This window comes from Marmota flaviventris, chromosome 14, assembly GCF_047511675.1.
Source record: "Marmota flaviventris isolate mMarFla1 chromosome 14, mMarFla1.hap1, whole genome shotgun sequence".
Lineage (NCBI taxonomy): Eukaryota > Metazoa > Chordata > Mammalia > Rodentia > Sciuridae > Marmota > Marmota flaviventris.
In genome coordinates, this window is record NC_092511.1 from 38,826,142 (window position 1) to 38,840,521 (window position 14,380).

General features: G+C 34.8%; 1 protein-coding gene across 1 annotated transcript in view; it reads left to right on the forward strand.

Annotated features, from left to right (window-relative positions):
• Ppp1r21 (protein phosphatase 1 regulatory subunit 21) overlaps positions 1-14,380 on the forward strand; it is a 66,722-nt gene that overhangs the window by 39,387 nt on the left and 12,955 nt on the right. Inside the window, exons 14-17 of the mRNA XM_027934418.3 lie at positions 1,326-1,453; positions 4,687-4,839; positions 7,429-7,521; positions 9,906-10,148. Coding sequence (XP_027790219.1) covers positions 1,326-1,453; positions 4,687-4,839; positions 7,429-7,521; positions 9,906-10,148 — 617 coding nt within the window. The remainder of the gene's footprint in view (positions 1-1,325; positions 1,454-4,686; positions 4,840-7,428; positions 7,522-9,905; positions 10,149-14,380) is intronic.

Below are 14,380 nucleotides of genomic sequence, written 5' to 3' on the forward strand. Positions count from 1 at the left end.
TCTCAGCACCATGTATAAATAAATAAAGGTCCATTGACAACTAAAAAAGTATTTAAAAAATATATTTATTGAACATAATAGTAATGTACCTATTGGTTAGTTCCCTTACTGTAACAACTTTCATGTAGTAAATAAGATGTTAATAAGAAGGAAAACTGACTGAAATGTATACAGAGACTATTAAGAAATTTTCTCAAAACTGAGACTATACTAAATTAAAGATGTATACAGGTATGTAGACTGTATAAATAATATGTATTTATTAACTAAACAGTTCCTTAGTTTTAAAATTTTAGTGAAAATAATCTTTCATAGAATATAGTAATTTGGTATGAAAATATGAAAGCATTAGGTTAAATCTTTTATACTATTTCTTTCCAAATAGTCTTATTTCTTCTTTTAATTATGCATAATGTAAAATCAACTAAATTTCTTGATTTTGAATAAATGAAATTCTTTGCGTACATAATTTCTATAACAGCAAATTTTCATGTTTCATGGTTTATTTTTATCTTTGAGGTAATGATAGTTAGTGTTCTTTGAAGTAGTCTAAGAAATTCAGTGAAAACTGTATTGTAAATATTTATTACTTAAAAGTGTAATCACCCTTCACTATAAATCAATGTTGTCATAATAATCCTCCCGTTTTCCCTTATTTCCAGGGCAAAATCATTATATATTTCAGAGACCCAGAAAAACTCCAAAACTTAGCTCTTTGACTAGTCTCACTGCAATTTCTCTTAGCCCTTTTCTGTGCTTTTTAGCCACAGACCTTTGTTGTAATATTATTGGACTGGAAGTAATAGCACATGAAGCAGACATTGAAGTATCCAATCCTTATTTGGCTGTGCAGACATTTCTTATTGCTAGTGTGTGTATCAGCAAATTACCTAAGGTCCAGTATGGATTGTGGGACATCATGTCTATGTTGGCTGTTCTAGCCTCAGGGTTGCTTATATAATTATAAGATAATTTCTTGTTAGTGCCTGTTAGACTGTCAAAACAGTGGTTTCTAAGTGGTAAATCCTGGTCAGGATCATTTGCCTAATGCTAGAATAAGGGCTAGTCCTCACATGATTAACAATCAGACTGATCGGCTGGTGGCTATAGTCAAGACAGCCAAGGTAGTGTTAAGAAATACTTATTTCTCCCTTCTTTCTCCTGAATTTGTGGCCTACTTGATAATATTCAGCACAATCGTGATACTTGGGACCATTCTTTGTCAAATTTACTTTATAAATTTGTAAGAGTAGTGAGTGGGCTGATTATCTATATGTGAACTTGTGTATAGATAGTAATGAGTTTTCATTTGATTGCTTTTATAGATATTTCTAAACATTATAGTCAAAAAGCTACAATAGAGCATGAACTTCCAACAGCAACACAGAAGCTGATAACAACGAATGATTGTATCCTGTCATCTGTAGTGGCATTAACAAATGGAGCAGGAAAGGTAATTATTTTCTGGCTTATGTTGACAATTCTAAATTTTTTTTTTTTTTGGTAAAATATAGTTGTTCCTTTTTCCTCCTTCCTCCCCCATATTTATTTATTTTTATTTAAAAACATTTTCAGCTTTCTTCAGGTTGAATTATCTACTCAATGTTTAAAACAATATGGCAGTGATTGTTTGGTATTTGTGGTGAGTGAGTAGATCACTCACTGGTCATGTCAATGCAAGGTTGAATGATTTGAAGATTCTGCATAGTCTCAATATCTCAATATAGATTCTTCAGGAGTCTGTTACATAAAGCAATGGAAACATTCAGAGAAAGCAAAAAAATCACCCAATACAACCTTTGTTAATATTTTGGCTTTTTTTTTTTTTCCCCCTCATACTACACCCACCCCTTGATACTAGGTATTTAACCAAGAGTGCTTTACCACTGAGCCCCAGCTCAAGCCCATTTTATTTTTTATTTTGAGACAGGGTCTTGCTAAGTTGATTAGAGCCTCGCTTCTCTCATAGTATTTTGGTAACAGTTGTGACAGTGGTGCTTTTGTATCTTAACAATTCCTTTGAAGCAGCTTCAATATGTATCTTTCATTGAACCCTTAATATTAGGTTATGATTGTTTGTGTCATTAAGTACTTAATTATTACTATAAATTGCAGTTTCTTTAAAAATCTTATGATTGTGGATATTGTAATTTCATCAGAATTCATATTTTCAGAGTCATGCTGTTCATCGATATCTTTGATAAGATGTCTTGGAGTAAGGCACCTGACCAGCATGGGCAGCTGAACTAAGGTCGCTTGTGTGAATTTGTGGTGGAGCAAATTAAAACATAGACACAATTTACCTTTACATAAGCTTCAGGACGGCTTCCCCAGGCTCTCGGCCTTAGGCTCCCCAAAAGGGAGAGCAAGAGAAAGTCATGAGAGGCTGATGAGAGACAGAGAGAGAGCACATTTGGAACTCAGCTTTTATTGTGGGGGGAACTGTTCTTAGAAAGTTTTATCCATAAAAGGGCAGAAGGGGTAGGATTACAAGGGAGCAGGTGAATGTAACAACCTCAGGGGTACGCCTACACCTGATGACCTGCCTTGCTATCCGAGCTGGTTCAATGCCCAAGTCACCATGAATATAGAGATTGGTCAGAGCCTCCTGCTTCAGGACTTGAAGTTGTAGTCATTCAGAGTGGCTCCCCACATTGGAGACCTTACCATGTATATAAAACCAAAAGACTATTCAGAACTAACTTAGCCCATTTATTTCAGCAGCTCAACATAATTTCTAAAGGAAGTTCTCATCTCTATATCTATATTTATACATCATTGTTTTTTCTGATGGGTTGATCCTAATAATAAGAGATTTTTCTTGAAGTGGTTTAAATCAATCCGAAATGATTGTAGGTCATGTTAGATATTCAGTGTCACTTTTCCTGAATTTTGACTGATCTTTGTGACCATTTGTTGTAGTTTAGGGCCATAATTAAGAAGTGTTATCTTTAGGTTCAGTCAATTCACATATTTGTGCCTACCGGATTCCTGAGCCATAGAACCATCCCCACTGCTTTCTTTTATCTCCTTCATTTACAGCATGCCAGAAGCTTACTGAGGACAACTTTGATTGAATTAAAAATTCTGGAAAAAGTTGATATTTTATAGGCATCTCTGCATTTGTTGTCTTTTATAAAAACACTGAAATATTAAATACCTGCATATTTCACAGTTTATTTTAGCTTTGCTCTTCCTGAAACCTTAAAATGTTATTTCAGGCAAAGGTATGTATCTGATCTTTGCTCTGGAGTTTTTATAAATGTTTTTTAACCATTACTATTTGAACTGGTGTTTGTTGGTGAAATCCTAATAATAAGCAAATATTATTTGATTAAACTAAATTTTATAGTTTGTAATAATAAACACAACAGGAAGGGATAGCATATATATATTAAAGGAAGTTTGAAAAATGGAAAAATATTAGAAGAAAGAAAATTTATCTCACAGTATACTAACATGACTTAAAATTAGGTGTTGGGTGTGTCCCTGCATTCATAGGGAATATAGCTCAAGATTTTTGGAGGCTGGGGGTGTAGCTCAGTGGTAGAGCACTTACCTGGTGTATGTGAGGCAGTGGGTTTGATCCTCAGGATCACATAAAAATGAATAAGATGAAGGTATTATGTCCATCTACAACTAAAAATATTCTTGAAATACCCATTTATTTGACATAATAAAATATTATTATATATACCCTCAGACAATAGTGATTAATTGCTTAATTTTAGAGTAGGTTTTTTGGTAGGGAGGTGGTTATTGGAGATTGAACTCGGGGGCATTCAACCTTGAGCCACATCCCCAGCCCTATTTGTATTTTTTTAGAGACAGGATCTCACTGAGTTGCTAAGTGCCTCACGGATGGTGAGACTGGCTTTGAACTCATGATATTCCTGCCTTACCCTCCTGTACCCCTGGAATTCCAAGTGTGAGTCACCATGCCTGGCTTAGAGTAGTTTTTAACCAAGGTAATGTACTCTACTCACAAGCCATTTTTTTCAGATTTATCAAGATAGGGTATTCTTTAATGTCTCCAAGACTGATTTTTCTGGCTAGGACAGTTAGCCAGATGTTTTTATTTGTAATACATTTCATACAGCACTGTAAATTCAAATCATGGCTCAGCAAAATTAAAGTTATGGCTCTTTGTGGCTGTTTGTATAGATTTAACAATTTGTTGAATCTGTAAATGACAAGAATCTATTGGATTTTTACTCTTTCTTCTTTTATAATTTACAAATTGAGATTTACAAACTAAATTTAGGTAGAGATTACATATTCAAGGTACTGTCTTCTGTAAGAATGTGAAATATTTAGTTAAAATGCAAATGAAATGAATAAACCCAAATGTGGATATTTTGAAATCAGTGTAGGAATTACTAAAATAAACAGCTCATAAAAGTCACCTACAGAATACATCAGAATGAGTCTTGGTTTTCAATAAGAATAGAAATTGTCTAGAATAGGACATGTCAGAAGTCAGTTCTGAGTATTTGTAGCTATATTCTCTTTATTATCTATCATTGTCCAGGAATTGTTCTCACATAAATAAATATGGGCTGCCGGGCAGGTTTTGGAATTTCATTTCCATTCTCAGCATCTTTAAACTGCTCTGAAAGCTATTAGTTATAAATTCTAGATTATTGTTGGAAAACAAAATTTATCTTCTTGTCACACTTTGTTTAGATTGCATCTTTCTTCAGCAACAATGTGGACTACTTCATTGCTTCACTGAGCTACGGGCCTAAGGCGTCAAGTGGATTCATTAGTCCTCTTTCAGCAGAATGTATGCTACAGTACAAGAAAAAAGCTGCTGCCTATATGAAGGCTTTGAGAAAGGTTTGTGAGCTGCTTTTAACATTTAAATGAAGAAAAATATTAGGAATCATTCCAGAGAATGGTAGTAGATTTTTTCCACAGTCCATATTATTTAGATTTTTTTTTTTTTGTACTGGAAATTTAACCAGGGGTGACTGATGCTGGCCTCCTGCCACAGCCTCCCGAGTTGCTGAAATTATAGGCATGCACCACTACACCTGTCTATATTATTTAGATTTTACAAAATTTTGGGGTATAGGTGGTTGGTGGTGATAGAATGGATCTTTGGGGAAGAGAAGGTGGCAGAGACCCAAACCATACTTGGTAAGCACAGGTCATGTTGGACTTGTGTCCCTAGTGCCAGGTAGAATGCCTGGGGTGAGGTAACCTGGCAAGCAATAAATACCAGATGTCAAAAGTCTATCTTAAACTTGTAGAATCAGAAAAAAAATTAAATGTTCATAATTTTTTCTAAGTAGTGATGATACATTGTCATTTCAAAAAAAAAAAAAAAATTGGAAGATATAGTATTATGTTAAGAAGAAAATTATGATCTCCCCAAATCCACCACACAAATGTAGCTACTCTTCACTTTGTTAGACTATACCTCTGTGTAAAAAAAAATTAACATGGATGCACACATGGATGTATGTACCCACACGTGCTATAAACAGCAAAATGTATCTAGCTGCATCTGCTATTTTAGAATTTTTTTCTCTTACTGTATTGTGAATATGTTCATATGTACATCAAAAATACATATCTATAATGTAAATTACTATCATCATTTTAACACCTGTGTAATATTTCAGTCATAAATGTAATAATTTGACCATTCTATTGCATATGAATATGTAGGTCATAGCCTATTTTTCACTGTTATATGCAGTGCTGCAATGGGTTCTTGTATATGCAACTTTGCATTTATTTTTTTCTGTGATTCTTTAAAATTTTTATTTTCCTTTTATTTTAAAAAAATTTTTAATACAGTGCTGGGGGTTGAACCCAGTTTCTTGCCATGGTAGGCAAGTGCTGGACCACTGAACTGTCTTTAATATTTAATTACAAAATAGACAAATACATTCTTATTTTAAATTAGAACATTACAGGTAATATCCCTAATTCCAGTTTCTATCCAGAGGCACCTATATATATATCAGTTTGGTGTGTAACAATATATAGAATTCTTTCTTTTTATTAGTTCCTTCTTTTTTAAACATAATGCAAGATTTGTTGTGCATTTAAAATATATTTTAGCCATTTATGACATTATATGTGACGCCTGCTACATTCCTTTTGAATACAGTATAGAATTTTATAAGATGAATATTCCATGGTTCATTAAGTTTCCCTTAATTGGCAGGCATTAAGGTTGATTCTAATTATTTTTATTGTCTCAGTAATACTGCATTACTGAGCCAGCCTTGTAAGTATCTACTTGGACACATGTGTGGAATACTGAGAAGTAGAATGTTTTGAGCCTTGTGGTTTGCACATTTTAAGTTTTAATGGTTACTGCTAAATTTCCCTTCAGTGTCAATACTCTGTATAATGTATAACTCAACCTATCTCCCCATATTTATCTAATTGTTTTAGTTATATCTTTATGATTGATTCTCCAAAATGGAATTGCTGATTGAAAGTTTGTTAATGTTTCAAATTTTGGCACGTTTCTTAGACTATACTTCAGGAAAGTTATTTATTTACAGCTTATAGTCATGTGAATTTAACCCATAAAATTAATATTTGTCAATCTCAGAGGAAGGGTTTCTTACTGTTATTTTGATTTGTGTATCTTTGGTTATTTATGAAGTTGAATGTCCTCTCATAATTGTCATTTGTATTTATTCTGTAAATTCTCTGTCCAAGCTTTTTACACATTTAAAAAAATATTTTTCTAACTAAGGTTGAAAGAACTTCTTATATGTTAAGAATTTGGGTTGAGAAGTCTGTAGCCCAGTAGAAGAACACATGCTTTACATGCTAGTGCAAGGCCCTGCTTTCAACTCCCAGTACCACCCTCCACCAAAATAAATAAATAAAATAAATAAAGTTAATATCAGATCTTTTTGGTGGTCTTTCTCAGCTAGGGTACTTTGCAAAAGTTATGGAATTATTCTCCCAATTTTTTTGTCATCTAAATTTTTAGATCTTTCATCTAGAATTTATTCTGGTACAAGATGTGACAAAGATCTTGGTTCTTTTTCTAGATAATTACATGGTGTCCTTGCACCATTTATGTAGTTCTTTATCCATTGAACTAGAAATGTAGTGTTTGTCACATAGTAGATTTTTATGTATGCTTTTGTCTGTCTCTGGATTTTCTGTTCTGTTGTTGATCTGTATTTTGGTGCAAGTCCATATAGTGTAAGTTAGTGTATCTTATAGTTGGTATAATAAGTTCTCTTTCATTATTGTCTTTTTAAAATACAAATATATTCTTTCACATGCATTGAAGGAAATAATCTATGTTGTTGTACATCTGAACTTATTATCATACCCTATTATCCAGCATTCTTATTTGTGCATGTAGGATCCAGGGGGAAGATGATGCAATATTTTTCTTTCAATTCTTATTTATTTATTAATTCTATGGTGCTTTTCACATAGCCCCTGTTGGAGTCTGTGCCTTATGAGGAAGCACTGGCAAACCGCCGGGTCCTTCTCAGCTCTACTGAAAGTCGAGAAGGCCTTGCACAACAGGTATGGCACCCGGAAAATGATGGAAATTGTTAAAGAGCAGAAATGCTAGATCCTCTGGAGAAGGTTTTTAAGGCATATAGGGTGCTGACTGATTCAAAAAAACTACATTAGTAAACATAATCTATAAAGTTTTCTATACATGCTAAAAAGGGCCATAGGTATAATTTGTTGAATAATCTGTTGATATTCTAAAAAAGTCTTCTTAGTTCAGTTGGTGTTTCATTTGGCACTAGAATGATATTAACATACTTTGGCCATGATGATTAATTCTTAAGGTGCTAGATTTAAATGTCTGAAACACTAAGGTATCAATGGGGTGGGGGGGCCTGGAGACTCAGTAGATTATTTTCATTTCTTCACTGAACAAGAATGGGAAATTTCTAGTATATAGTTGGTCAGTTGAATTTGGGGGCAAGTGAGAATGGGAGGTACTATCTCTTTCAGAAACTGGTACAAACTGAAATCAGTATAGCTATTTTCAAAGATTTATTCACTTCAGCGGCTGGCTTTTAGTTCTGGAAAAACTTGGTTTTAAAGAGAGTCAAATAAATTTACCAAGACAACATTTTGTGAGTCCTGACCTTACTTTAATAAGAAACACATATCCACTTATCGTTTCAACATTAATGTGTTAAGGTATTAGGACTAAAAATTTCATCCACAAAGTGATTTTTAATAAACAAAGTTTCCGTGGCTGTAAAACCAATGTGATACTGCAGTCTGTACACGTGGGAAAAAAAAGAATTCATACCCCACTTGAGTCAAATGTATGATATGTCAAGATCATTGTAATGTTTTGAGCAGCTAATTAAAAAAAATAAAAAATAATAATAATAATAAAAAACAAAGTTCCTCAGACACTGTAAAATGTAGAATACCTTAAAAATTAATTTTGGGTTTTTTTCTTTTTTTAATGTAAGGAAAGTAAGGCTCAAAAGAAATTAAGTAAATATTAACCAGAATAGCTATATGAAAGTGGCAGAACTGCCTCACCTCAGAGCTCATGTTTTTCCCACTGTACCTTCGACCAGCTATGGGCTGGTCTGACAAGCACTCTAGTCTTCCCTTCTTGCCTCTCTAAAGTGAGGAGAACACGTGCCTTTTAGGGTCTTGTAAGCATGCTTTGATCCAGTGGGAGGCAGTGTGATATAGGAAAAAGAAGTCAACTTCTCAAATAGGCATACGGGGCCCCAAATTCTGGCTCTTCCTTTTCTAGCCTAGCAGATGGTCTAACTGCTGGGAGCATTAGTTCTCCTCTTTGATAAATCAGAATTGTTGGGCTGTTGAAGGCTTCAGTGGGACAAGAGGAAGAAAGTACCACAAATGGTGCCTGGTACATGGAAATTGCTCAATTGTGATAGTTGGTAAAGCATGTGTATTCACTATAAGATCACTATTTTTTTAGATAATTCTCAAGTTTTTATTTGCCCTAACAGGTATGTCTTAGCTTCTTATTATAATATAACATACTTAGAGAAAAATATACAAATTGCTAGTGCACATCCCAGTGAATTTTTATAAGTTAAATACACTGCACCTAGATTTAAAAGTGGTGTGTGTGTGTGTGAGAGAGAGAGATTTCTCTGTGTAAGGTATGCCTTGGAAAAAATAATCAGAATTCCTGAAGCCTTACTCATGCCCTTTTCTAGTTACTACTCTCCTCTCCCCCAAAGAAAATAATCATCCTGCATTCTAATACCATAGATTGGTTTTATTGCATGATATGGAACTATTTATTAAATGATTTTATACTGTATGTACTCTTTCAGTCCTGACTTTTTTCATTTAGCATTATATGAATGAAAGTTCAAATTGTTCTACAAATACTTTTGTATTTTCTGTCTTTTGCATTGTAGTCAAATAGATGGTTTAAATTACTTTTTCTTGATAATTAGTGATATTGAGCACCTTCTTCTATGTTTATAGTCTTGATCCAGTGCCTGTCCAAGTCTTTTGTTGTTGGTGGTATTATTTTTGCCTTTTTCACTATTAGTTATCTATCTTTTTCTTATTGATTAGTAAGAATTCTTCATATGTTCTGGGTATTATATAAAATATATCTGTTGGATAAAGAATTTTTTATATGTTCTGGGTTAAACGTTTATACATTCTTCTATTCTTTGGCTTTCCTTTCACTCTCTAGATGAAGTCTTTTGATGAATAGAGATCTTTTTTTATTGTGTGTCAATTCTGTTTCTCATTTTATGGTTGTGCTTTTTGTATCCTATTTAATAAATCTCTCCCCATTCCAGTGTCAGATTTTATTTTTTTTAACCTCTGTGAGGGAGTTTTGCTTTATATTGTGTATTTTATTTATTTATTTTTGCCACTAAGTTTTGTCTGCATTATTCTCTAAGATGCAAAACTCTGTGTGACTTTTCAAGGTTCAACAGAGTTTGGAAAAGATTTCTAAACTGGAACAGGAAAAAGAACATTGGATGTTGGAAGCACAGTTAGCCAAAATCAAGCTAGAGAAAGAAAACCAACGGATCGCAGATAAGCTGAAGAGTACAGGTAGCGGCCAGTTTGTTGGGCTGGCCCAAGAAAATGCTGCCATGTTGAATGCTACTGGCCAAGGTGAAGCTGTAGCCAAGGCTGTGTTGGAGCCTGTTCAGAGCACCAGTCTGGTAAGTGTCTTTGTGGTTGCCTGCTTAAATGCTAGTTGGTATCTGTTTATCCTTGGGTTTAAAACCATTGTCTTGGTTCACTCCAGTTGCTACAACAAAATAACATAAGCAGGGTGCTATAAACAATAGTTTATTTCTCACAGTCCTTGAGGCTGGGAATTCCCAAGATCAAGGCACCCACAGATTTGATATCTGGTGGGTGTGTTCCCTAGTTCATATGTGATCATCTGTTACTGTGTTCTCACATGGTGGAGGGCAAACAGGTTGTCTGAGTCTCTTTTGCAAGGGTACTAATTCCATCAGGTCACCTCCCAAGGTTTGTATCTGTTAATATCATCACCTCAGGGCTTAGGATTTCAACATAAGAATTTTGGGGAGACACAAACATTCAGACTATCACAACTATCTAAATTACATGTCATTCTATAACAGGAATGATACATATGCTATAGGAAAAAAATGCAGGTTAATAAGCAGGATGCCTCCTTGATAAGGCAACTCCACTAAATTCCTTGTGATTTTACATGAGCCCTTATGATGAGAACTGTGTTCCTGAAAGAGATAAAGGAAGTCAAATTTAAGATGATTTTGTTTTTCCATAAAAACACTTGAAATATGTGATTATGTTTCTAAGGACCAAATGCCTAACTATTTTAATAGAAATGACCACTAATACAATTTTTAACCAATTACATGGTACACCTAAGAGTATAAAGCTCTGTAACATACATATAACATAGAAACCCATCAGGCTAATTCTTTTAAGGCAGTACGTTGGCAAACTATCTTACAACTTTATATTTCTGGCCTTTTTTATTTTTTAATTTGTTTTAATTAATTACACATGACAGTATAATGATCTTGACATATCATACATATGAATCAGATGGAGTATAATTTCTCATTTTTCTGAGTGTACATGTTGCAGAATCACATTGGTCATGCATATATACATACAGCAATAATAATGTCTATTTTATTCTGATGTCCTTCCTTTCCCAATTTCCCCTCCCATCCCATCACTTCTCTCTACCCAATCTAATGTGACATCCTTCTTCTTTTTTTTTTCTTTTTCCTCACTTCGTCATACATGTATTCTGTATAATGATGAGGATCTCCTTCCATCTTCTGTGCAATTCCCCTTCTCCCTCCCTTTCCCTCCCACCTCTCTTCCCTATCTAGAGGTAATCTTCTCATGCTCTTCCTCCCTACCCCATTTTGAGTCACCCCCCTTATATCAGAGAAGACATTCGGCATTTGTTTTTTAGGGATTGGCTAACTTCACTTAGCATAATGTGCTCTAATGCCATCCATTTCCCTGCAAATGCCATGATCTTGTTATTTTTTAGTGCTGAATAATATTCCATTGTGTATATATGCCACATTTTTTTTTTTATCTATTCATCCATTGAAGGGCACTTAGATTGGTTCCACAGTCTATCTATTGTGAATTGTGCTGCTATAAACATTGATGTGGCTGTGTCCCTGTAGTATGCTGTTTTTAGGTCTTTTGGGTATAGACCGAAAAGAGGAATAGTTTGGGTCAAATGGTGGTTCCATTCCCAGCTTTCCAAGGAATCTCCATACTGCTTTCCAAATTGGCTGCACCAATTTGGAGTCCCACCAGCAATGTATGAGTGTACCACCCCACCCCCCACCCCCGCATTCTCGCCATTATTTGTTGTTGTTTGACTTTATAATGGCTGCCATTCTTACTGGAGTGAGATGGTATCTTAGAGTAATTTTAATTTGCATTTCTCTGATTGCTAGAGATGGTGAGCATTTTTTCGTGTATTTGTTCATTGATTGTATATCCTTTTCTGAGAAGTGTCTGTTCAGGTCCTTGGCCCATTTGTTGATTGGGTTATTTGTTTTTTTTGTTATTTAATTTTTTGAGTTTTTTGTATACCCTAGAGATTAGAGCTCTATCTGATGTGTGAGGGGTAAAAATTTGTTCCCAGGATGTAGGCTTCCTATTCACCTCACATATTATTTCTCTTGCTGAGAAAAAACTTTTAGTTTGAATTTATCCCATTTGTTGATTCTTGGTTTTAACTCTTGTGCTATAGGTGTCTTATTAAGGAATTTGGGGCCTGACCCCACGTGATGGAGATTAGGGCCAACTTTTTCTTTTATTAGACACAGTCTCTGGTTTGATTCCTAGATCCTTGATCCATTTTGAGTTAACTTTTGTGCATGGATTTTGTTGCATATGGATTTCCAGTTTTCCCAGCACCATTTGTTGAAGATGCTATCCTTTCTCCATTGTATGCTTTTAGCACTTTTGTCTAATATAAGGTAGTTGTAATTTTGTGGGTTGGTCTCTGTGTCCTCTGTTCTGTACCATTGGTCTACCAGCCTGTTTTGGTGCCAGTACCATGCTGTTTTTGTTACTATTGCTCAGTAGTATAGTTTAAGATCTGGTATAGTGATACCACCTGTTTCACTCTTCCTGCTTAGAATTGCTTTAGCTATTTTGGGTCTCTTATTTTTCCAGATGAATTCATAATTGTTTTTTCTATTTCTGCGAGGAATGCCATTGGGATTTTGATTGGAATCGCATTGAATCTGTAAAGTGCTTTTGGTAATATGGCCATTTTAATAATATTAATTCTGTCTGGCCTTATTTTTAACTACAGTGATTTAGAAGGTGAAGAAATATCTCTATCAACTTTACAGAATTGAAAATTTCTTTTTACAAAGTTTTCTAATATCCTGCCTACTGTAAAAAAAAAAAAAAAAAAGGAAAATCTAGAAAAGGAGAAATCAGAAAGGAAAAAAAAAATGCCCATATAATCAAATAGTCCCTTCAGGTATGTTTTCCCCAGCCTTTCTTGAGGAGCTTAGGAGAGTCCCTCTGCTTTTGAAAGACCCTGCCCTCCGGCTGTGCTTTTCTACTGTTCTACCCCTATGGCTCTTGATGCTACTGAAAAGCAAGATGGTCCTCAGATTCACCTGCACCTGGTTCACCCAGTGGACCTGATGGTGAAATGTAGAAGGCAGATTTTATTTCCAAGATGTATACAGACCTTATCTCATCTTCACCATGCCAGAACCTTAGATATTATTAGTTTTCCTAGGTGTGGTTATGGTATTATGGAGATATTAGGAACATATCTTCATTATTTGGAGATAAATGTCAGAGTAGTTAGGGCAAGGTGTTATAATGTCTGTAACTTACTTTCAAATTGTTCAGAAAAAAAAATATCCTTACAGAGCTATTGAATTTAGATGGTAGATCTTTTGTTTTTTTCCTCCCAACTTTTCTGTAAAATTTTTAAAAATTTTCATACCAAAATATAGAAGAGGAAGAAAGAATTACATTTTTAGAAAAGCAAAATAATAATAATAATAATAATAGTGAAATGTCCTGGAATTTTGCCCTGAATGGTCTCCAGGGCCACAGGTCCTGTGGTGTCCTGCTGATTGTCACAGTCATAAGTCCTACATGCTTCCCTGATAGGGGAAGGCAACTAAGTTCACCCCCACATCAGTGGTTTAACATTTAACTGTAGGGTATAAATGAAGTTACCAGAGGGACATTCAACAAACAGAATTTCAAATCTGTCCAAGTAGCATTTGGGGGCAGTGTGACATGATGCTCCTACCTTCTCCTTTGAACTTTGCTTTTGTGTTGGAATTTTTTCTTGCCCTGTCCTGTCTTCCTGATTGTCTGCATCTGTTCCTTCCTCATCTTTCACTTGTGCTGGCAGTGGAGTAGTTGTTGGCCTGGGAGTAACTGTGGGAACAGACTAGTCCAGGGGAGACATAGCTGACAGTGAAAGTGATTGCAGCTATTGAATTCTGGGTTGGGGTTTAAGGACTTTTGCGGTATGTTAGCTGAGTCAGTCCTCATCCAAGATCATAGGGACTGTGAGATTGTAAGGACTGTCACATGCCCATTTTATCAGTGAGGAAACTGAGGAACAAGGAGAAAGAACTGGACAACCTGACTTCTTAACTAATGGAGTCTTGTGCTCTGATCAGTGTCAGTTATGTCAGCCTAGCCAACATAAACCCATTTGTTCACTGTTTGCTTTTCTGAGGTGCCAGAAGTTGGTAACACTTGTGCATTTGAGTGAGTATTGTCAATTGCTGAAAGTTGAGGACTAATTTTTACTTTGAACATTTTCAGTGGCAAGCACTGTTCATCCATATGTGTTAACAGTTTCTAAGAACGTGAAAAAACTTTAGTACTGAACGCTATTGGGCCATGAGTAATAAGAACTTTA